The 26,759-nt window shown below is 30.5% G+C and overlaps 1 protein-coding gene across 2 annotated transcripts; it reads right to left on the bottom strand.

Annotated features, from left to right (window-relative positions):
• Positions 1-14: 14 nt before the first annotated feature.
• On the bottom strand, positions 15-17,552 carry fy (fuzzy planar cell polarity protein-like protein). Of its 2 annotated transcripts, XM_067266417.1 has the most exons (11): positions 17,458-17,552; positions 15,828-16,002; positions 3,324-3,445; positions 3,105-3,258; positions 2,916-3,032; positions 2,642-2,839; positions 2,472-2,567; positions 946-1,049; positions 694-875; positions 487-619; positions 15-418 (listed from the first exon to the last, which is right to left on the bottom strand). In XM_067266417.1, the coding sequence occupies exons 2-11, from the start codon at positions 15,975-15,977 to the stop codon at positions 361-363; spliced, it is 1,314 nt and encodes a 437-aa protein (XP_067122518.1). In that variant the 5' UTR covers positions 15,978-16,002; positions 17,458-17,552; the 3' UTR covers positions 15-360. The 2 variants fall into 2 exon arrangements, with proteins under 2 accessions (XP_067122518.1, XP_067122440.1); XM_067266339.1 differs by lacking the exon at positions 17,458-17,552 and having other exon boundaries at positions 15,828-16,272.
• Positions 17,553-26,759: the final 9,207 nt, after the last annotated feature.

The raw sequence follows: 26,759 nt of genomic DNA, 5'->3' as shown, positions 1-26,759 counted from the left end.
CGAAAACGGTGGCAGTCAAATCATACAAAATTTATTAAAATACTATATACAATATAAATTAGTCTTATTTACAAGTTGTCCGCAAACCAACCGGATGAAGCTTTTTTCACAATTTTAATGACTAGTCGAGTGTAATTACAGAAATGCCAAGTATTTTTACTTATTAAAATAGTGATTTTGGAAAAATTGCACAATATATAAACACATATTTACATAGGATATTCTTCTGTCCGACCGGCCGAAAAAGGGAGTACATTTCTATAATTTATTGCGAAAAATATCTTTGGAAACGAAACGACGGAGCGTGACGAATATATTAGAAACGGAAGAACGTCGGCCGAAGGGTGAATTATATTAATTTTAAATTTGATAGAATTTTTGAGAGGTGAGCGTCTTTAACGTCCTGTGCGCCACTGCCCTGCAACGAAGCATTTTCATCAAACCAAAACGTTAATCTACCCAGCGAAATACGAAAGCGCGAATTACCTCATGGCGAAGGTGGCCACGCCAGCGGCAAAGAGAAGATACAGCTGATTGGATCCTTCTTGTAAGATGTAGCTCTTGTAGTATTCGGAACAGGTATAGGCCTCTCGAGCGCCGTGCCGACTCTCGGACGAATCTGAAAATCGTACAGTTTAACGGTTTAAACCCAGAGAGAGGGAGGGGGTGGGAGAGGCGGGCCGATCTACTCACCCGCATCGTTGGCCTTTTCGGCGCCGGAGAAGTAAGTTCCTGCCGCCATCTTGTAAAGCATCCTCAAAATTTCCTGCCTCCTCCTCAGACTCAAGCACTTGCCGTCTTTGGGTCGGCCATTGTCTTCTTCCAGAGGCTGCACGCTACAAATACACCGCTTCCGAGATTCTATTAATATGAATCTGAAATGCAAACGGAGGCCCACTTAATAAATGAAAATTGCCAAAGTAAAGGGGAGGGAAAGGAACTCACCCCAAAATGTTTCGATCGATGGTGACGGAGGTGGGAAAATTTCTAGGATGGAGACTAGAAACGCACTTTAATTGTTCGAAGACGGCTTTCCAGTGTTTCGGAATCTAAATATCCGTTAAATTATTAAGGTTTTTACACTTGAACAATATTTCTAATAATGAAATTATTTGATGTAACTCATATTAGTTCGGCCGCTGTCTACGAAATGACAAAGTGAGAAACACTTCGAGAAAGATTTGTCTTCCGGTTATTGCCTGGCGACAATTAATTTAATTTTATGGCGAGGAAATTTTTACAATTACTGCTTATGTAATTCGTATCTCGGAAAGTATTGAAGTCGGTTTACACTTTTTTCTCGAATACGATAACGATGAATAGAATACGGACGGTAATTATATTATACAGAAAGTTCCGGAAATTTTTGCATCAGCCCAGCAGTAACTAGCGAGGTTGAGGCCGAAATTTTAAACGCGAAAACGTGTACGTCGGACGTTCAGCGCCGCTTTCCTGTAAGCCTAGAAGTTTGACAATGGCGTTTGGAAAATCAGTGGAATCATGCTCGACATTCCAAACGCCATTGTCAAACTTCTCGGCTTACAGGAAAGCGGCGCTGAACGTCCGACGTATACGTTTTCGCGTCTAAACTTCGGCTTCAACCTCGCTATTAACGACATTCTATTTTACCTAAATACCGAAAGAAATAAATTGCCGACGTTCTCAAACACAAAGCCAAAAAGTTGTAAATCGGTCGTCGACCATTAATATAAAGAAAAGTTCCAAAGAATAATGCGTAGATTTTCTAACAATATTTTAAACTGCAAATTATTGTCTGTTCTTAAATTAATATCATTTAATATAAATGATATTTACATAGATAACTGTACTGGGTGTGTAAACTACACTAAAAAAAAAAAAATGTAAGTGTAGTGTAAAGTAACGAAATAAAAATACTCGAAATACGCGACTGTCGTAACGAAAATGTTTTTCTTCGTTAGACATCCGTGACTCCAGTCCAATCAAATACTAATTCAAACTTTCCAGTGAAGAAGAACGGATAAATTCGATGCGTTATTACGTTAATCCGCCATTTTTTTCGGTCGTCGGTCGAAAAGTTTTAGCAGAAATACGACAGCATTTCGTGCCATTCGGATACCATGCGTACGGGGATAAGACGAAAATAAAATCGTCTACCGCGCACTAGGTTTGCGCAGATGGGTGGCCCGTGTGTTACCACGAAATCTACGCGGGAACTGCGATAAATTTACCAAATTTAAATTATGTAATTTTGTTTTGCCTTATCCATTAAAGATTTTTCTGCCGTTTAAATAACTCCCAAATTTTTAAGCTTTCCTATTTTTGTACCATTTAAAACTGTAGGCTTTTCGATGAAACTAAGCAATGTGTTAAAATAGCCCTTTGGCTAAAACGCACGATCGATTAGATTAAACAGAAATCTGAGAAGCCTAACATAACTTTCTTTAAGTAAGATTTGATTCGATGAAATAGAATATAAAAGCTAAAATTACCTCCTCTTCCAATTGCGATAAGGAAATATTGGGTCCGCACAAAACGCACAATTCGATTCCCTGAGTTAACTGGAACGTCAGCAATCTGTTGCAAACCTACAAAAAAATAAAACCATCAATTATGACATAATAATTAAGCTAGAAAAGACTGGATTAGAAGGGGAACCCACGTTGGGGCAACTGGCCGGTAGATAAATGGGAATGTCTCTGGACACGGTCTTGGTCGAAGAATTGACGTAGGCGGAAAGCAAGACTAATTCCCGATTGTCGAGGGACCACCATTTCTTGGTGGCCAGGGCGATCTTCCCCCTAACTAGAAGACATCCGTAGGCACTTTCCGCCGTCTCCACGAACGATTCCAAACAGTGCTGCCAGATAAATGCGCATTTATTTATTTACCCGAACAAATTTCGTCTAGGCCGAAATCGTAAAACGTCATCTTACCTGTAACGAGGGACTTTTATGACACAGGATGCAATCGACCACTCCGATCAGATCGCCGACGGTTAACTGATCTTCGTCTAATTGTAAAAGAATGTGATCTACTAGATTATAACATACCTGAAATTTCAATACAATTAGTTAAATTAAATTTTAAAAAAAATGGTAAAATGTACGTAAGTAGTATTGTACTTTGAGGTCCCTCTTTAATCTCTCCACATTTTGGATATTGCAAAGGTTATCTAGTCCCACACACGTGACCATGGCGGCGAAGACGTTATCTAGGACGCGACCGATGTGAGAATCGCAGGCGTTGTCGTCGCTGCAGATTATGATCAACACCACGCTGCAAACGAATGAGAATTTTATTTTTCGCCTTCTCTCCGCCATTTTGTTCGAGGCGGGTTTTACCTTTTATGATACGACCTCCACAATAACTTTCCGTCTCCGGTTACAGTACTCAGTAGTTCCGAGTTGTGCAGACTGGAAAACATGTGCATGCCGTTCAGCGTCCCCACGGCGGCAAACGGTAACTGAAAATAAATTAAAAGCATTGTTAATCGACCAACGTCGGCACACTCCACTAAAATAGGATTAAATAAAACTGATATAATTATCATTTATACCATCGGCTTTTACATTACATACAGAGACAGGTAGGTTTGTGTGTCTACCGTAATAGATATGATCCAATTGTTTGTGTGGACGTTGCACTATATACTGTACTGTACGATGATAATACACAATGTTTCGTGCTTGGCATTATTGTATTTGCCTTTTATTCGGAAAATTTTTTAAGAAAGAATCGTCCTAAACAAATTTTACTCTCTAAATAAATTTAATTCGCCATTTTCTCGTACAATTTTGCCGATTACGCCATACTTTTCGACAGAAAACCCGGCCGAACGCATTTCCGCTTATAAGAAAAGCAGAAATTTCAAATTACGCCGTTAAATTTAAAAAAACGGATTCGTTCGATTTAACGTTTTCCCGGATCGGTAAATGCACGAAAACGAATTATCCGGAAACACGGCAACGTATTCATTTCAACGTTCACTTCCTTTAAGATAATGCTAAGGTTATTTTAAAAACGACGAGAAGTCGGCAGTTTGGAATTTTGTCAAATTATTTCGATTTACGTGGATATAAAATTGTAACGAAAGACCAAAACAGAAAATCTATTAAAGAAAAATAAAAAATTAGAAAAAGTAAAAGAGAGAATAAAGTTTCTTTTTTTCCTCCTTTACAGCATTTAGAATAGGGTTTCTCATTTCCCGATCCTTTGCTTGTCCCGGAATTCCGGGATAAAAGTGAACTGTTTCCCGGGATCCCGTTTGAGAAACCCTAATTTAGAAGTTACAAAAATTTCGTGCGCCTGGAGTAATATTACGAAAGAAAAGCCATAGGAATAGTCGAATACAAAATACTTTGCAAGAAATTTAATTAATAAAAAAAAATTCTACTAAACGAAAGTCTTAATTCCATCGCGATTCTAAACACGAGCGACGAAACAAAGACGGTACACTACGTTGTTCGGGGCAAAGACACTCGACGTACTACAACCACTGCCACAAAATATATGTATTGGAATCATCGAAGCATTCAGCGGAATCATTTTTCATCTAATCCAGTTTTTACGTGGAACAGAGCGGAACATCTTTGACGGAACCGCTTTAAAAAAACGCAATAAATAAATAAAAAGGCAGAACGAGACTTGAAACGGAGTTCGACAACCTCGTTTCGGCAACTTTCAAAAACACTGGCCATACTCGACGCGTCGCCTGTTTGTATATGGCATATAAAAGTCGAATTTTAATTTATAAATAACCTTAAACAGAATTTCAGCCCAAGAAAAATGACCCGCGGAAATGCAGGTGCGAAGAACCAACGACCGGAAACGGGACGAAACTAAAAATATAATTTCTTATTTAAAAACATATTAAAGACTTCTCGTTAAAACTCTTCGAACTGCTTGAGGTTTAAAACTCGGTAAAATGGTAAAAAATTTAACGAGTAAGAATGAGTCAAACGTCCAAAACATTCCTAACAGATCTCGTCATTGGTTTGAAAGAAAGAAAAATGGGAATCGCTCTCTCCGCGGGCAACTTGTTACTGTTGTTTCGATCGGACACGACCAATTAACGGTAAGTTTTTATGTTTGGAACATTCCGTAACATGCAGGAAACGACGTGTTTATAGACGTTGGGTGTGGAGAGGACCTCCTGACCTCCCACAACACCTGTAATTACTTTACTCGAGTTCCGGGATAGTGTGGTCACTCCGAAGGCTTCCACACCCCGACCTTCTCACTCTAACAAAGGTCCCTCCGGTCTTACTTTTTTTGAAAAATTTTTCGGAAACTCGTAATCTTCAAAAATAGCAACACCCGAGCCCAAAATCCGTTCTTAAGCGTATTTTTATTGCCATTACCGCTGTTATAAATAGATTTAGATTTAATGGAAGTGGCAGTAAGTAAACAAATACGTAAGAAAACGACCGTCCGTTCCGGTCAAATTACGACAGATTCCGTCACGGTTCCGCCGTCGCCACGACGTTTTTTGCCCTGGCGGAAAGAAGCGTGACGAATTAGTTAATAGAAAAAATGATTTCGTACGGAAAGCTCCAGCGGTTTCGATTCGGAACAACACTGGAAAACGTCACCCGAAACATATTTAAATTACTAAATCGCCAATCAGAAGTTTCCATTGGGCAATTCCGACTTGGGAGAATCGGCGGTAAAGGCAACTTATTATTAAAATTAAACCTACGTTACAGGGAGCGATACAATTATTGTTTTACGGTGAAACGATTCGCACTAAAAAACAATTAACGTAACGTTAGAAAACCTTTCGTTCGAGTAACTTACGCATGGCTTGTTATGAGAATACGGACTTAAATTACCAAAAAAAGAAGGGAGAATCGGTCGACGGTTTCTATTTTCGGCCAGGAACCTTAAACAGGATGTTCGTTAAACTGCTTCTTAGCGGTGTGTAATTTCTCTTCGTGTGCGACGATAGCGATACGGGATAGACTATACACCGCGGCGCTGGCCCCATTTGTATTTCTTGCCAATTAGGAACGAAAATAAATTTTTAGTAACGGTCAAACAGGTAGCCTCCTTATATTTACGGAATGTAATTTAATGTTTGTGATTAAATAATGATAAATTCGTAACGCCGGCGAGAAACAAAAAGCCACTCGACCTACAAAAAAATTTAAGCTCGGTACGAAATCCGAGTGAAAACCATTGATTACGGGACCCAAATACTCCGGGTAGTATATCAAACGGAAGGGAAGGCCGCACCCTGGCGCAGAATGGCCTAAGGCCACCGAGAGCTCGTGAATTACCTGACAGGTAATTATTTCTTGCCGGCTCGATCCAATCCCCGCCTCGTGCCTCAAGTCTTGTACAAGACCGTTCGATATTACAGAGGTGAATTACCCGTAACGAGTATTTTATTGTAATGTCGGTCGTCTTCCAAATCGTTTTTTTTTTTTCCGACGCCGAGGATGTTAAACAAAGAGTTAAAAAAATAATATTTGTTTGCCCAATTCGGGCGTTGCGACAGATCTTAAACTTTAAATCGGACATTTTCTAGTAATGGGATATCCGTGAACGGCAACACCGGAGCGATTTCTCATTAGTTCTGCCCAACCGACAATCTCGCACCTGGTCTAATTATCGCGCTCGAATGGGAAACGTCGATCGTCCAACCGTTGCAAAGGACAATTCGTTTATCCGGCCGTGACGTCGGACCATAGAAAATACGTTACGTTTGGTGCATCGGCAGTCTTTCCTTTCCGGTTGTGGAAATTGTATTTTTCTCGCGTTTTCTGTGAATTTCGTTTAAAAAATTGGATCTTAACGCGGTCTGGCAGATAAAACAACAATGGTCATATTGTTCTCCGGTAAATTATCAAATTTGTGGTTAAATAAACGGATTTACCTTTCCCTGGCCGTCTCGTTACACAATTTACAATACGCGGTAATTTCATAGAATCCGAAAAGATATCTGTTTTCCTTGTTTAAAAAATCTTTAGGTCTGGAGGTGGGGAGAAAGTAAATGAGAAAATCGTGACGGCGGAAACTGCGACGCCGGTACCTGTTGTAGGTGGTTTTCTGTAGGGGCTATCGCGTCTTGACCCGCGGTCTCCTCCTCCTCGACCAAAATCTCGCAAGGTTTCATTTATTTTCGAAACAAACAGTTTTTAAATGGAAAAAATGGAACTTTCGTCGGTTCTAACGAAGCTTATTTGTATCTTGCACCGGTTAAGTAAAAAAACAGAAAAAAAGTTTAGATTATCTAACCAGGAACTGAAAGAAAATATACCACACCCTTTAATAGGAAATGTTACAATAACTGTCTTTAGAAAAGTAGGATGAGAAGTGCAGTTGAATACAGAAAAGCTGTTTGTGGTTCTTCTGCATCTTTAATGAAGGTAAAGTCCATTTTATTTAAAGACAATGGACTCTGCTTTATGTCACTATCGATTATTTAACATATTTTATTAGATTAATATTTACAATTAAAATATATATTAAGTCAATAATTCTGTGTTCCTATAATCTATAATATTAAGGTAAAAGTTATAAAAATTTTGAAATACTGAAGGAAAAACTTTCCGGATATATTATCAATTGAATGTAACAGAAATTTAAATACAATTGTATTTTTAAAACTGAACAGCATATAATTCTTAAACTAATTTAGGCAAAAATTATATTAAAAGTATTTAAATAAATATTTGAAAATAAAACTAACTGTAATAGATTAAAAATAGTGTTTTATAAAATAAATCTTTAAATTTTTATGGGCCTCTTTACCACTTATTGATTCAAATTGTTCTCAATATTCTATTAATTCCAGTGAGAGAGATTCTGTTAAAACCGTTTATTGATAACATTGTAATATTATAATCTAAGTGAATTAAAAATTTAATTGGTACCATGTAAGGAATTGATAAGAATAAAATGTTTGTAAAATGATAAATTAGTTTGAATCTCTCTAAATAATTTTTTTTGTTATAAATACGGTTCCTAGAAAATTATTTTCATTTCATTCCTATATACAATAACTAAATGAAATGCAGTGGAATCTAGAAATAACCGACAGATTATCAAAATTGCTCTATCAAATGGTACATACCAGTAATATTAAAAATGTGAGAACGTGACAAATCGTCCTATCACTATCCACTAAAAAGAAAAGTTTTAAACAACAAGATTTCTTACATTACCATTAAAGCACAAAGAAATACTTTACATTTTTTTAATCAAAATTTTTAATTCTTTGTTAATATGAATGAAAAAAACTACAATGGCGGTCTTTTATTATGGCGTAAATAAATTAAAGTCACGCACAAGTAACTTTAAATGGATGAGTAAGAAAATTTAAATAAATAACTATGATGATAATCTCTAAAAATACATTTTCTGGTGATAGGTTTGCAGCAAAAAAAACAGTTTAAATGAAATGATTAATCTTAAAAGTTATTAATCATTCACTATGCATATATTATATGTATAATATCTAAAATTACAATTTTTTAGCCAAAAGTAAATACCACCTAAAGTACTTTTCTTATCTTCTAACAGTACCTATTAGTTTTCCAAATACCTTCTGGCCTACTTTAGTTTCCGAATAACCTTAGGCTACAAATGATACCAAAGCCAAGGTCGGCAGATACATTGCCCAATTTTTGGAATATATGACTTTAAGAAACATTCTTTTAAAATGAAAAATAACTTGGTAATTTAACAATGATGAATCTAATCATTTAACAAAAGTTTTTTAAAGAAGAGGAAAAAAACTAGTTAGAGATACTCTACTTTAAAATTGTATTTGTAAAATTATTTGATAAAAATTAGTTAGCAAAATTCTTATCTATAAATCACTATGTAACTTAATTATTCAATTTAATGTACATTATTGACACAATGTAAATCTTATACATTATGAAGAAATAGATAATTAATTGATTGTTTTTGTGAAAATAATAATTGAATTATGTGCAAGATATCAAAATGTAACAAATGATTTGATTAATTATGACGGCATAAGCAGTGGCAGACCTAGGTTTTCAATACCCCCCAAGCTTTGACTGTTACGGAGCTCCCTTGGATACTGATGACGACGACGATGCAACATCCGACAGAGTCCAAAGGGCATCAATGCTCTTGCGAGGACCCAGAGGCCTAAATGGTGGAGAACAGAACGATGGGGTGGAGTCCTTAAAAACGAACTGTACGGTAAGCCACTTCTCACTTGCAACAAGATCTGGGTCGGGATAACCACTGTTATCTTCTTTAATGGGGTGCAGATCACCAGAAATTTTAAAAAATTTAACCACATCTCAAATTTTGATTAAAAATACTATGCTGGGTTATCTTACACATGTTAAAATGTCAACGGTGTTAAAATAAGGCTAGTTCAGGGATTCTAAAATAGTTTTATTTTAATAACAAACACTTTAGAAACTCCATTGATTTTGTTGACTATTTGGAAATTGATGGAGGCTATTAAACAAATTTCATCATTTTACTTAGCTTTATGCAACATTAAATATTTAAAAACACTACACTTTTTTATTTCTAATTCTAAAAATATAATAAACAAACATTTATATAAAACTTGTTGTTATAAACATGCATTATAAATATGGTATGCATATTATAATTCATATACAGGATGTTTTTGTAAGAGCTTGCCAAACTAACAGCATATTCTAAAAGTCATAAAAATGAAAATATTCCATATAAACAAAGATCAAAAAATGCTTCCTTTTGAAATTATAGCAATTTTTTAAAATCTTTTACATAACACAAATTAATAGCAAGCCACGGTTTTTATGCCTGTTTTTGAGTGTGATTTAAGTATTCTTTAATATGACAAACTGTTACACTAAATCAGAAATGGCAAAGGTTCATCTTATGTTCGGCCAAGCAAACGACAATACACGTGAACGCAACAAACATACAGAGAATTTTCAAACTGCCGTAACCTGGAAACACTTACTTTGTCGAGACCTTTTAAAAACACTGTAATTAATACAATTAAAATTTTAAACAAAAATGAATAAAGCATAATACTACTCTTTCATCTACTATGAACTATTTACATTGCTTGCATATATATTTGGGAAATCACAGTGATTACATTAGATTTGTTATTACAGTATTTGTAGGAAAAAAATGCTAATTATAACTACTCGTTTCTTTTTTTTCTGTACAAACAAATGTATGAATAAAAATTTATATAAAAGTAAACTATTACAAATAAAATTTTCAATGTCAGATCATACAAAAAAATGAAGAAATTCATATCATTCATTCTAGTTTTTTTTTCAATATATGTAACATAGGATTTCTTTAATTAATATTCTTCAAGTCATAAAAATAATACTTTATGACAATATACTGTATTCTATTTTTGCAAAGCTTTTTCATTTACAATCTTAAACTTATATGGACAGTTCAGCACTTACATTTATAATAATATAAATACACACAACACTTTTACTAGATTAAAAAGAAACTCAGAAAACTTGCAATCTTTAACACTCTTAAAAAACAATTATTATTACGAATATATTCTATATAAAGCTGTATCTAAATATTTAAAAAAAAAAAAAAAACTATTACACTTTGATTAATTGATAATTAAACTGAAATAGAAATAATCCAAAATAATATTAGCTAATTAATTTAAAATACCTTAGTTATTAAGATATTTTTATCTTAATAAAATTTCTTATCTGGAATAAATGTAAAAAATAAAAATTTCAGCCTGTTCCAACAAAAATTTATAATTTTCTAATGTTTTTGGCTATCTAGTCATCATCAGGAATGAACATATAAAGGAATAGTTTTTAAAATTTAAATTCAACCATGTTCCAAATATGGATCAGTGATGTACAGTACAATTGCAATAACATAAATAAATAATAATAATAATAATAAAGTATATAAAATATATAATACATAATTATATAATATGCATCTTTGTGGTTCTTAATAGTATTTTTGTGTATGGCTATATTTTTTAGAGTTTTTCCAGAGTGTTGGTTGTACCACAATGCCAGCTATTATGGCAACACTTCCAAATAATGTACCAGAGTTCACATGAGCAAAACTCATTAAAACCTCCAGGAACCAACACACTGGAAAAACTCTAGAAAAAATAGCCATACACATAAATACTATTAAGAACACATGTATTAACTATAAAGATGCATATTATAGTATAGACATGGGCAAATGCGGCTCTTTTTGAGTTACATGCAGCTCTTGCTGAAAGTGTTCATTTCTGCTTTTTATTATTATTTTTACAATTTTATTTCCACAATTTTGTGAAAATATGCAATTATATATATGTAATATTTAGTAATTTATTTCTAAGTTGGTGCAATAAATTAAATTGACATTTCAAATCTATTCTTTTAAAACAAGTTCTCGATCCAGATGGGGGACACCCTATCCTTCCCTGCCTTACCACACTATTCGCCACGACAGTACAGAACTGCAGCTCCCATGCATTTTGCAAAACCTACCTTTCAGCTCCCACTGAACTCTTGCTTGCCCACCTCTGTTATATATTTTTGTATACTTTATTATTATTATTTCTTTATGTTATTGCATCACTGATCCATATTTGGAACACGGTTGAATTTAAATTTTAAAAACTATTCCTTTATACGTTCATTCCTTATGATGGCTGCATAGATTGCCAAAAACTTTAGAAAATTAAAAATTTTGCTGGAACAGGATGGAACTTTATTTTTTTTTTATCATCTTAAATAAAATAAATATTTTTACTTTAATACATTTGAATTAAAGCAACACATTTGATAAGTTCTTTTTAATGCAAAAAAATTCATTTTGTCCTCCTTTCTTAAATTCTTGTTCTTCTTTAAATTTATTTTAATTCTATTACGTAACTCTGGTTATTTAAGTAAAATGTAATTATGAAAGATCATAATTACATTTTATACAGAAATATCTATGATTTTTATTTACAAAAATAAAATCATAGTTTTCTCTGTATAAAATATGTAAATATTTACTTAGAAAGTAATATTAATTTACAACTATTTACAAAAATAAACTGTACATAAATTTAACAAACTGTACAATTTAATGTTTTATCATACACAGATATGCATATCAAAATATTAAATGATTTGACAATATTTCAAAAACAGTTTTTTCAATAATAAACTAAAAAAATTTGTTGATAAAAAAAATTATTCTTTTAGATGATAACAATAAGTTATAAAAAATACGAATTAATCAAGTAATACTCAAAGAACTGCAACTGATTTTCTTAATTTTTAATCAATAACCAGAGGTTTTATATATGTGTTTAACTTTACCTAAAAATTTGTTTCTTCATCCAAAGAGATGAAACATTTCAAACTGTACAGTTAATACACTTAAACTGTACCAACTAATTAAAAATTCTGAACCAAAGAGATAATAAATTTCTGCTAAAAATTAAGAACATATGCACAAACAACCTATTGGGCCGACATTACCAGACGTCGGTCCATTAGGTCATCTCCAACATTACTAGATGTTTCAAGATTAACGCTACTAACAATATACAGAATTTTAAAATGTAATTAAAATAAATAATAAAAGCATAGATATGTTATCACAAAAAATATTACAAATATAAAAAATACTATAATGAATTAATTATGCAGATAGTAACTTAATCACAGATTTACAATTTAGTTTTAGCAAATTCCTAATTTAAATGTCCTACTTTGATTCAGCTTAATAGCTTTTATTCAATAAAAACTAAACTTCATAAACAAAAATTAAGTTTATATAAACCATCGTATGTGTATCCAAATTTTTTCAATGCATTCTGTAAATTTGTAAACCTGTAATCAATTTGCTGATAAATATGTAATAATAGGACTGAAGAGGGGCATTAAGCCCAAAATGCATATCTGGTCACACCAATAAACCAATCTTTTTCTTCTGAAAGTGTTTCCTGTGTGATATGTTCTCAACAGCAACATTGTGCTAAGAAAATACATATAATAGAGAACAACAAGCAACCAAGATTTAAAAATTAAGTTTATTAAAATAATCAATAAATTCATTTAACACATCCTTATCATACTGTTTTAAAATGTTTTTTTAAAAAGTAAAGTGAACTTATGATTTTATCAGTTTAAATCATAAAAAAATTTTTTAAATGTTTTATTTTATATAGCACAAATATTAACACATTCTTTCACATAGACATATGAAAGAATGTAATGTATCTACATGTAATCTATATGTTTTTACAGATCATTAAAAAACTGATAACCAAAATTTGGGTTAACATTTAGTCTAAATCAAATAGGCACATATACACGAGGACTTATCACAGCAGTGAATGAGATTAATTCACAAAATCTTTAATGATTATTTAACACCTTATTAATAAAACATATTAGAGATTTTGTGAATTAATCTCGTTCACTGGTGTGATAAGCCCACATGTGTATGTGTCTATTTGATCTAGACTAAGTGATAAACAATATTAAGGACTAAAAGCAATAGATTATTCCAAACTTTGGCTTAAATAATTTTGAGGAAAAAATTAGATAAGAACTGAAATGTCATAAGTACATTTTGATACTATATTACTTATTAAATAATTGTTATAGTACAACTTCATAAAAAAATATTATACATTATATTCTTTACACGTTCTTTAATAAATTTCTTTAAATTTAATATTAACTTATCAAAAACAGAAATCATTAGACTAAAATAAAAATTATGTTTTTAATTATTATATAAATTACATTGCATTATATTTTGCATTTATGTAAATAAATAGTAATTTATTAACTATTATAATTATTTAAGTGAAATATCTATCATTTTATTTAAATTATAAATTTTAAAATAATCAAGTCACAATTATTAAAATTAACAGTAAAACACTGTATAAATTTTAAATTGTCCCACATTTTAAAGTAAAAATATACACTTAAATAGACTTTTTCCAGAAATTAAATATATAAAATATTCATATTATTATGATAATGAAAATGCTATAGAATGTTATATACAATATTCATAAACTGAAATTTATTCTAAACAGATAAAAATGTTATAAATAATGTTAATTCAAAGGCTATTAAATATATAGTTATTTCAATGTAACAGATTATGTTTGCCAATAGAAATACATTGTATTTAATTCTGAATTTTGTATTCATAGCTATACTTGTCATTGATAATTACACGGTATTTCTATTTTTTTTTAACAAACTCAATGATACCAATGCGTAAATTACAAAATTCAAACAAGAAATAAAAGGTAATAAAAATGGCATAATAAAGATAAAAACAATACAACATTCTGAATTCTATTAAATTAAACAGAAACATAAACCTAAAATTTTCAACAAAATTAGAAAAATTGAATTTGTTTATAAATCTATAAATTTTTATCCAAATATTTATCTATCGAGATCATTATCACTAATGTATACGGTACATAAAAAGATATCTTCACTTACTGCAAAATTTTTGATAGATTATTATATTTAATATACTTCTTTGAAATGTCTTTATTTATAAATAGGTAAAGAAAATATCATTTTACGATCAAGGAAAAATGTTACCTTAACAAATCTTGTTAAATCTCTGTAGATTTTAGGCTATTCATCTGTATTCAGAGACAAAACGAACAGTTTGTTTAAAAAAATATAATCTCGATAAGAAAGTTTAACGAACTTAATTTAGAGATAATCCGAAGCGACGTCAACGGTTGGCTTTGAAATTCGGAACAAATTATTTACAATTTAAATTAAAGGTAAGAATTTTAAAAAATTGAGAAATATACAGTAAATTTAACAGTAACTAAAGCACAAGATTAGTAACCGACATCTAATAAAATATTTTAGGGAATGAAATAAAATCAAGTATAATAAATTCTTAACAGATTTATATAAACTTTCATTCACATCTCTATTCTTTTAATACGATCAAGATATTTACATCCCAGATTTACTTAATTCAACATATACAATTTATTAGCTACCTGTTTCTTTTATAGAACTGCCAAGCCCTTTATTATTTTTCCATAATTTATACACCGTAACACAACCCAACATCATACTCGAATCAAATATAAAAATAATTAATTTTTGAAGTAGTATTTTTTCATAATTACAAAGAGAACTTCATAATTATCCGAAACTCAAATCACAAAACACATTTTAAGAATTATTTTCAAGATCTACACTTGGCCGTCGGACCATGCGCAAATTTTTAAATCTGTCGGTCGCCGACGGGCACACCATAAAATAGAAACGGGACAGATTTACAAGCGAACGAAATCACGATTAATTATAATAACTAAACATTATGATAATGAAGAACAACTGGAAAAGTCATTAGGTCGATTCCGGTTATTCTAACATTTTTTAAAAATGCAAAGTGTGTAGTGTATAAAGGTATACTTTGTATCTACTGTGTAATATACAATATACATTGCATAGAGTACCTTTATATATATCGTAAAGTGTACAATTGATAGGAAAGAGAATAAATTTGAAATTCAAGCAACACACTTATTTACATTTTAAAATGCAAGTTGTGTGTCACTGTACAATGTGTAAGAGCATCAGAATATCATTGATTTATTATTGTAAACTTCTGGTGGTGTGTACGAGACGAATTTTAAGGCGAAACAATTGTTTAAACGTAAAATTTTAAAACAGAGTCTTCCTTAAGAGAGAGAGAAAAAAAAAGCTTCATTCAAGGTCAGTAACACAAGCAACAAACATACAATTACAAATTCAGACGGCGGTTCGATGTACGTAAAACTAATCCTTATTTTATAAACAGGCAATAGTGGTTTGTTATTAACGCGTTAAACTATTAATTCGATAACTTACCGCTTTGACATCGCCGGTTCTTCGTGTAAATAATGGAACACCTCCGTCAGCTGTCCATGCCATCAGGTGCGCCTCCATTTTCCGTCTGCGATTGAACGCATGCGCGGTAGTTACGGCGGGTGGAAGTCCGGAACGAGGACGTTTTCCCATTTTCACCGACTTTATTAAAAGTTCTCTTAATATTTAAAGGATATAAAATAAATAAAAATTTCAAAAAATGTAATCCAAATATTAATAATTTTAGCTTTTCTCTCGACGATTTAGAAACGATATTAAAAATTGCACGAGTAAACATTAAACGGAATTAGAGAGGTGGCGCATCTTTTCCCGGCGGTCATCGAGCGCGCAGTGGAAGAGCCGGAATCCGAAAGCCCGATCCACTGGCTTGCAGTACGATCTCTGGGCGGTTACATCATTAATGGACGAACTGGGAATGAGACGATCTTGTCGCCAAAGCCGCCATTGGCGGATGCTGGATAGACCAATAACCGAGCTGTGGGGGTCTCTGGTAGCCACACCTGCGGTGTTTGCCGAGGCAGACGTCGCGGCGCATTACCTTCGACGGTCTTCCTGTTTTTCACAATTAAATCGCTCCTCTTTGTACGAGATTGACAAATAGAGAGACCGCCGATACAACAAACAACATTTTTAATATTAAACTAGAAACTTTCATTTTAATCCGATCACGTATTTTACCCCGGGTGCCTTTTTAACTCTTCCTGGTGCACTTCTTTGTCGCGGCGCGTGACGATTTTATTAATGGCTAAAATCGTTTTAGCTTAATAAACCTTTTTTTCCGCGTAAAAATTAAATATAATGGAACTTTAATCGGCCGGGTTCATCGAAAAGTCGAGTTTTAAATCTAAACGTAAATTACGTCGATAATATAATATTAAGCGCAAATAAAATTCTAAATAAATATTTTAATTAATTATAATATTTTCCAGTTTATCCGAGAAATCTTTAAGCGAGAAAAAAAACTGAATATCCGGTAAAATCACTAATAATTTGCATAGTAATTAGCCAGCTCAAATATTAAAATTCGAAAACAGATAAAAAGTAGAAGTGCCGGAACCTGTAAAAATCGTTTATAAAAGACTATCTTAAATAAAATTTATACTTAATAATAATTATTTCAACGGTAAGAGGTATGGAATAAACTCTTATTTTAATTATCCCGACTTTCCAAGATTTCCAAGATGTTTGTATCTAAAAATAATCGTTCTTCCCATCTACCGTGAATACGTAGCTGTGAGCCGTTGGAAACATTATTCATTTTTCATTTTGTCGTCTTCCAACAATGTACAGATTGTCTAATAAAAGATAACTCCGAAAAATAACGAGAATCTCAATAAGATATTAAACATCACTAGAAAGACTAGTTTAACTACATACATTCAAGAAATAATTTTCCTTTTTTCTGGATTTTTTCTCTCCTTTTTATTTTTCCTGTCAGTCGTGAATAAAAACATACCCATTAAATTATTATTGTTCTAAAAATTATCTTAAATTATAGTCGACTTTTAAAATATTTCTGTATTACGTTAAACGTTTCGTTTATTTCCACCTAATTTACAGTTTTTTTATTATTATTATTGCATTTTAATTTAATAATAGAAAAATTACCTACCCGAAGTATTAACTCGATTACAAAATCCCAACTTTAAGACTTTTTAATGTAAGAGATTGGCAAGTTTCGCTACCGAATCATCTAATCCAATGGTTAGAAATGGTAAAAGGTGCTGAACTTTCATTAGTTTCATTAGAGCCCGGAGTCATTATCTTCCTTTAATGCCTGGCAACAGATGAAAAGCCGATAACAGCAACAGGCAATTATCACAAATATTATTGTGTTGCATTGACTTACTAAACTTGTTTTAAAGCTATTGTATAAAAAAGTTTTTTCTTTCAAATTGAACAATATAAACAATGTCTTCTCTAATAACTTCTATTCGATGCCAATCTAAGTTAATTCGCGGCGACTAATATTGTATCGCTCTAAGTTTAGACACAAAAACATTTTAAAACCTGTTTTTGGCCTATAGTGTTCGTTCAATTCAGTACGACCGTATAAATTTCGTGTTAATTCTTTACGCTTCTAGTGATTATTTTACAAAGCGTAATATCCTGTAATGTTTAACCGAGCAAAGTATTTTTTCGTTTTACTAAACCTATATTGGAAAGGTTATGTCTCCTGTGTTGTATTACCCGAACAATGTTATCAGATCACGCTGCATTTAAAAATAATCCAGAATGACTTCGTTGTTACCTCATAAAAAGTTATATTTGACTTGAGATACATACTGTAAATATTTATACGATTTTTCAGTTATCTCAGTCTTAGTAACAGGTAAAATAAAATAAAATTTACCTATTACTATAATAGGGTGACCAGACGTCCCCAGTTTTTCCTGTATACTATCCTCGTTCTGCCTCTATTCGAAGACTGATTGTAGAATCGATCGTTAAATATTAAAACGTTAATATAGACCTAATTACCAATTTATAGATCAATAAATAAATAAATTTTAAAAAATAACCGAGGTTCAATCAGTTTTAGATTCCATTTTCAGTGATTCTGAAATGTGCCCCCGGTTGGATTTTAAATGATACTAGAAATTTAATACAGATATATATATATATATAACTTAAATATATATATAACAATAAATAATATGCCATAAATTAAATTTAAAATATACCGGTATATAAAATATAATTAACATCGCTACGGGCCTATAAATATTTTCCTAATTTTCCTTCCACGTTTTACCTGTAATTTATTATATAAAAATATAAAGAGATAATTTTTACCGTAGTTAACAATTTATATATTAAAGAATTATCAAAAAATTCTAAATTTTATCCAAAAAATCTATCGGATGTGCAGCAATTTCGCGTATAAATTCAAAGAGGCGTTATGCGATAGGCTATCGAGTCATATTGTTATATTAAAATTCCTTTTTAACAGCTGCGCGAAAAAGAGTATTCTCCCAGATTGTCGCGTGCCGAAACTAGTCCACACGTGGCAGACGGGAAGGATAAAAAGGATCTTTTGTTTCCCCATCCAGCTGTCGGGTTTCCAGACGAGAATGCAGTCCGCATCAGCTGTAATTGATAAAAACCATGTGTTCTGTTATGCTTTGACTGGAGGAGAAGTGTTAGGTAAATTTGCAGACCACCTTAGCAGTCTGCAAAAGTTGACTTTTCACAGAGTTCGACCGGATAAAAAATTCGAAATGTTTTCCTAAAGAATATAATATCTTACACAAAAATATTAAGTTTTGAATTAAGATAGTTTTAGCGTGGCCTATACCATATGTTTTAGAAGATATACCGCGTGTGCTACGTGATACTAAAATAGACCTGAGTAAATGGTCATCCCATAAACTGACAGAGAGATTTATTCGTTCTATTTATAAACACCACCACTCCTTAAAAACATTTTATTATAATATTATATATTAAAGGCCATTTTATTTCATTTTACGATTCATAAATGTAACCTGTAATGCTTAATATTTTTTCCACTAAACCAAAAGACAACGTGCCTAAGCAATGACGGATCCAAAAAATTGTTTCGGGGGAACGATTTATTAATAGAAAGACTATTCTTATGTTGACGTTCCTGGCTGAAATTTTCTGTAAATTATATTTATTTAAAAAATTTCATACAAATATTTTTAATGCATAAATTTAAATATTAGATTGTATTATTCGTTTACAAATCAATTGTTAAACTTTAAAGAGCTGATAAACTACACAGAAAATGCGCTTTATTGATATAATTCACTGTTGAACGTTAGATGCAGGCCGGATTTGCACATAAGCTAAACAAGCTGCTGCTTAGGGCTTGGCATTATAAGTCCATAGCTTAAGGCCTGACAATTTCGCATGCATCATTATTTATGTTATTTATGTGGGTTGGTATATAGGGCCGCAACGAGTCTAAGTTTAATCCCGATTGCATGCCCTAATTAATTAATATAAACTAAGTTTATCAATTTTCGTTAAAATTTCGAAAGCTTTCCGCTTACTTTCCACAGAAAAACTTCACAGTTTAGTCTAAAAGTAGAAATATTTTTATCATAAAAAATACAGATTGAAAAACATTAAATCTTATCTACAAAGATATTAAAATAATTTAAAATTTTTGATTATAATTTGACTACTTACACGATTTAAACAATGCTAAAAATATTCGAATTTCTAATTATTAAAAGTTTAATCCAATAGAAAAATATAAACTCATAACATTCTCATAAATGAATTATTTTTACGAGAGTGAAGAATAATCAAGAGTTGACTTTTACATTTGTAAGTAAATTAAAATTATAAAAAAGAAACTGTCCGAGTTAAAAAATGAATGAACTATTTTTCGATTTATTAAATCATTAAGCTGTAAATAATAATCAATGAAACTTTACTAAGAGAGGCGATTGTCCCTACGCAGTAAATAAAATCTCTTTATCAATTAACCACTCTAGGTATTTAAAATTAATAATACTGCTACTTCGTTGCATTACATTAAAAAATGCAATTATATTGTATAACAATCGAGAAGAGTAATCATTATTTTTGAATTAGAAACAATGTAATTATTTCAATATAAAATTCTTTTATAAAAGTCGATCTATATAAATTATTCACCTATGAAAGTTATTTATAAATAGGCCCTGTCATAAACGAAGTAAAAATAATTTCGAGTACTCATCTTATTATAAAAGTCTCTTTGGACAGTGGGTGTTGTTTTGAAAGAAGATAAATATGACATAACATGAAGTTGACATGAAAATTATAGATGATAGCTGTCAAGCAGGCTTTCAAAGTATACCGTACAAATTTTCATCGCTGTCTAATTTCTTTTCTCTCATTCTTTAAATAAGCTCTTAAAAATATTTTTCCACGAATTAAAAAATAAGAATTTCTTTCCAATAAAACAAGGTTAATTCCCATTTTCCCTATTTTCTATATAAAGATTATTAGGTTAGAACGGTCTTGCCAGCCTACTCGATTGGCGCTCTTCGGATTGACGTGGGCAACGATATATTTCGCTGGAGGCCACGTTAAGAACCCAATACAGCGATGAATCAAAATTTTCTCACGTGGCTCCATTTAAACAGCTATCTACCGGAGGCTACGGCTTTCTCGTCGCATCATTCACGGTTTACACCAACAGATACTAATATTTATATACGAAAAATAATTTGCACTCGAATACATTAAACGTATCCATAAATTTCGGTATTAAAAGCAATAACTCTTAGTTAAATCTGGTTTAATTTATAAATAACTTACCACACTACTTAACGTTATCGAAATGATCAGATGCTCGAAACTATTTGAGCTTTTTCTCCGCTTAATTTTTTTTTATTCTCTACATCATTGCCACCGTGAGAACCATTACAAGTTGCCATGTGACCTGTCCACAGTTGTTGACTGATCAAAATGGGGAAAGAAGAGGACGTGAATGGGGGGAGTGATAGTGATTAGTCAGTCCATCAGTGTCTAGATTAGTTGTTTTGTTTCTTACATGCAATGATTATTGTAAGGTTAATGAATCGTAATCTTTTTTTACCCGAATATTTACGAGTGGTTTACACCCTCGCTAGATTAAAACTGCTCTTAAAGGCTCTTATCCGATTTATATTTATTATAGTATAAATGCACTTTTTATGGCAATAAAAAAAATATATATATTATTATTAAATAGTTATTGTTTCTTGACGGAAAATAAATTGACTGTCGTAAGTTACTAATCGTTACAATGAAAAAAGTTCTGATAAGATTTATGTAACTGATTTCCTTCGGTCCTGATGATTTCATTTCTAATGATGGAATCGTTATTTATGTCGTAGGTAATTATCTAACAAAAAAAAACTGCGTGTAAAAATAAACAAATAATTATGTTAAATTGCTCATAATTATTTATGTTTTAGCAGGTTTTGTAACACTTATTTTCTTAAAATCAGATAATATTCTACTTAAAAGTAGCAAAAGTATTTGGTATTTATTTTTCGTTTTAGCAATTAATACAAGTATTGCATATATTATGATAAAAGTCTAGAGCCCAAAAATCGAAGGACAGATATAAAGGGTTTAACATATTAGATATAAGTAAATTTTTTTTAATGAAAGAAAACACCCATTAATTATATAAATAAGTCAAAATAATAAAAGTATGCTTTATTTTTTACCCGTGATTAGAACTAATTGAAAATGAAATACCCATGTTATACAAAATAGCCTCTTTAGGTTGCTCCTAATTATGATGGTTAATAAACATACCAATAGAAAAATTTTTATTATACTATATATGGTAGAATATTTCTAATGATAGCAAAAATAATAATTAAATGACTCATTCTGTTTTATCTTATTTATTTTTTATACTTTGTATCGTTTTAAATTTATCCTAATTTTTTTCTGTGTAGCCTGGAGATAATAATTTTTATTAAAGTGAAATTATGCTCAATTCTAAAGCTACATTCATTAAAATAAAAATAAAAAAATTATGGTAAATGATATATTAAATGCACCTAATGTTTTATTAAATTATATTATTCCTGTTTATGTGAAGAATTTTTTTTTCCATTAAAATATGCAAGTCATAATAAAATCCTGTTAAAGATATAATTAAAACACTTAATTTATATCATTAAATTTAGAGAATAAATATGAGAAACAAATGCAAAATATATTCATTTACATACTTAAATCTTTCATTTTAATTAAATAACTTCTAATTTATGTAACATAATATAATAAATGTAATCTTTACGTATACATATTTTAAAGTAATTATAATAAATACTTCATTATAAAAGAAGAATAGAAAATAATTGGGAGAATCCTCAGTTTAATGGCCAAAAAAAAAAAAAAAAAAAAAAAAAAGGAAAAGTGATGGCTTGCTTTATTATCTAATTAATTGAAAATGATGCTAATACATTGCTTATTTTATTAATTAGTTTGAGACATTAAAATATAATGATTAATTAATAATTCATAAAGCTCGAACACTTAGTACACTATAATTAAACACTTACCAAAGAGATTAGACATTTTCCAGATTTTCTTTCCACAGAAAAATTTCCGAACTTTTACTTTAGAGTTAATAAGATATTCCAAACCAAATAACGATATATAAGTAGTAGTTAGATGAAAAATTAAAGAATAGAAACCGTCTAAGTTCAAATCTCCTTATAGACCTAACCTATTATAGAAAGTTTTTCGGATGTTTAATGAATGGTTTTGACTTTCTCGGATCATTATCCCACGAAATTTGAAAGGTAGACTTAGGCGAAGGAAGAGGTGGCCTGGGGGTTACCACACTGTAATATAATTAAATATCTCCGAATTAAAATAGTTGTAATTTGCTAAAAACTGAAGTCTAACTTTTTAGGGTCCACATAATGTCCCTGCGGCTTTATTGATGATCCTCAGAAAATATATAAAAAATTCTTCATTATATAGAATTAGTTTTTTTTAATTTTAACTAATTATTAATCACTAACGGAAGCTTAATAATGCTTAGAAATTTGAATCACAATAAATCAGTTTTATATAAATGACATTTCGTGTTCTTATTCGTTTGTATAAGTCTATAAGAGCGTTTAAAAAAAACAATATAATTATAATTATTTTGGTACAATATTTTTGTATAAAATTTTTCTATTAATAATTCAATAAATTAATATTAGACTTCATAGATAATTCACTTTTCCATTAAATTAATAGGAAAAATAAACTACAGTTATGAATAATTCTATAGATTTATCGTTTAATTTTGAAATTAAAAAACATTTAAGAAATTATTTCTGCGATTTATTCCAAGAATAAGAAGAAAAGAAAGAAGAAATATATTATTATTGTTATTACTGCATTATTATTTTAGAAGAAAATTGCAAAATGTTATGCCATCTGGTGCAACATACAAAAACTAAAACTTATATATACAATAACAAACATTTATTCTATATTTTTAGTATTATTTAAATTAAAAATTTAAGGATTAAATGCGTAATAATATGTTAGATAAGTAGTAAAAATTTATTTTTTATACATATTAATATTATTCTTAAATACATTTTTACATAAAATTTGTATGTGTATGCAAAGTAATAAAACTTAAATACTGTATTACATAATATCATTGCAAGGAGTTATTTACCACTTAAAACTATTGGGATATATATATATATATATATTGCATTTATACAATTAATTTATAGAATTAAAATAAAAAACATTTAGATAAATTTCGGGAGAATTTTCATACGTTATCATTTAATTATTTGCTTAAAATAAAGCCACATAACTCGAGCGCAACATACTTAAAATCGCAGGTCTTCAAAAAATAATAATAATAATAATACTTCATAAGAATGGGGATCCTCATATCTAATATCTAGAATTCGGTAAAGTCCATTAAATACAATTAATTACATTTTACAACAGGTGTTGAACAATGATTGTTTTTTAGGACGTGTCGATCTTTCGGATCAAGGACATCGGGCGATCAGAATATTAACGAAGAAACGTAGGCTTAATGACCTGTGGGAAACTTTCGAGCTTTCTGCATAATCACGCAATGGTTTAATACAAAGTACCTATTACTGTAATAATTAAACTGTTATAACTTTTATCTGATACTCAAAACAATTTGTACCTTTTATTCCTTTTATATATTAATTAATATAATATATATATATATGCATTTTTCATGCGCATAATTATTAATTAATTTATTTTTATATATTTTTTTAGTCATTCTAATCGTTTAATTTTTTAATGATAATTATGTTATTAGTATTTACATTCTTTTAAGATAATGTAACTGTATTGTGAGAACATTAAAATGGAAAATATAAATGTAGCCCTTTAAAAGCTTTGCTAGATATTTCAATAAATTTTAATAGAAATATGAATCATTTTATATTTTTTTGATAGTTATAATTAATTATTTCGTGTTAATTGCAGAATGGTTTTAATTTTAAGAGCTCTAAAACTCTTCGTTTTAATATATTAAAAATTACAATATCTGAAAAAGTAAACTGTTATATTTTATCCTGTGTGAACCGTCTTTGTAAGCCAAGTAATGATATTGGTAGACGCTCCAACAGCATCGGTTAGGGAAACTTAGTTTATTTATTCATATGCATTTCGGGTTGGTTTATTTCCCAACCCCTCTTCAGTGCTGTTAAGGAAATTACAAAAAACGTTGAGGTTTCCGACAGTATTTAGGATCACGTAAAATTGGAAAACAATAAACACAGAAACTTACATATTATAAAGCTGGTGCGTTATTATAAGTTGGTACAATTTTTATAATTATTTTTCTGTATTTTTAACAGCAGTGTTACATTCACTACAACAAAAAAACTGTGATTTAATACAATATAAACAAATTTGTGATTTAATACAATTGTTAAACATATATATGTTTAACAATTAATATTCACAGCATCCACACCTACCATGTTATATTTTATATTGGCTTATGCGTTATATTATTAATTTTGATATATTCTATAATTTAACACAGCCGTTTCCAAACTACTAAGATATAAGGACACCTTAAAAATTCAGTATACCCTCATATAGACTACTAGCTGACCCGGCCACGCGTTGTTGTGGCTCAAAATGTATCTATTATAAATGTGTAACACTTCCCCCGTGGGGGAAATTTCAAAAAATCCCTTTTTAGTGTATATTCTGTTGACGTCACCTATTAAAACGCAATTAAAAACGCAAAAAACCGCATGTAAAATAGTATAAATAGAAGCCGAGTTCTTCACGGTAAGCCTTAATCCCGTCCATCTCCCCCCAGTAGGGGGAATTTAGACGTGTATATTATATACAAACACTTGCGTATTCGAATGCAACGTTGTGTCAAAATTCAAAAGGAATCGGTAGGAACAAACAAACGTTATATTTTATTTATATAGATAGATAGAAAATGATCTGCTTTAGTCCATTCTAACAGAAAAGCATAATGCCTCACAGAAAAGCCAACTTAGGTTGTCAGAAGTTAGCGCCATCTGTTGGACATGAAAGCCTTAATCCATATATAAATATATTTTTGAAAGGGGGGAAATAGTGGTCTTCACATATGCCACAAACCTTCGCGGAAGTGTATTAAACAACTTCCCAAAGTTTCATGGCAATCGGATAAATAGTGTGGTAATGCATGAAGGACAGACACACAGACAGACATACATTCGTTTTTATATATATAGATATATAGAGAAACGCTGTATGAAATAGGCCTATGTATGTACTGTGTATAATTCATATGTTTGTTTCTTGAACTGGTTCTGTCAGAAGAGCTACTTGTATATATACTAATTACATTGATAATATGTATTGTTCTAAAAGAAAATTTGTTGTGATTTAAGAAAATAAATGAAATATTACTAGATATTTTCTAAATGCTTTGCGAACCTTCTGTCTCCAGGGGCTTGAATCCCAGTTTTAGAAATGCTGACATGCATTGGCATATCGCAATTACACTATCGTTCTTCTTCGTTAATAAAAGAGGATTTATTCTTATTTTTATACGAAAAAATAATTATTTCTGATTAATCTTGGAAGAAATTTAATGTTATATAATAATTTAAAACTTTATCATAGACTGTATAGGCTATGTTTTAATTTCATTTAAATGAAAAACTTTTTTTTGTAATGAATCAATTATTATGATTAATAGACCGTGTAAAATATGCAAAACGAAATAAACTAATAAATACGAAAATATTTTGTTATCGTTAATCGTAATTTATCGGCTTATAAATTGTTTAATTTTAATTCAATGTATAAGTCTTATTATTTATTCTTGCTTTATTAATAACATTCACAAATTGATATAAGTATATTTATTTATTTATAAACCGAGTGATCCTTTTAGTAGATACAACACTTCGTGCAGAGTGC

The sequence above is a fragment of the Centruroides vittatus genome, unplaced genomic scaffold (assembly GCF_030686945.1).
Source record: "Centruroides vittatus isolate TY-2023 unplaced genomic scaffold, ASM3068694v2 contig_10, whole genome shotgun sequence".
NCBI classification, from domain to species: Eukaryota; Metazoa; Arthropoda; class Arachnida; order Scorpiones; family Buthidae; genus Centruroides; species Centruroides vittatus.
Note: the sequence above shows the minus strand (reverse complement) of the source record. Positions and strands in the feature narration are given on the sequence as shown.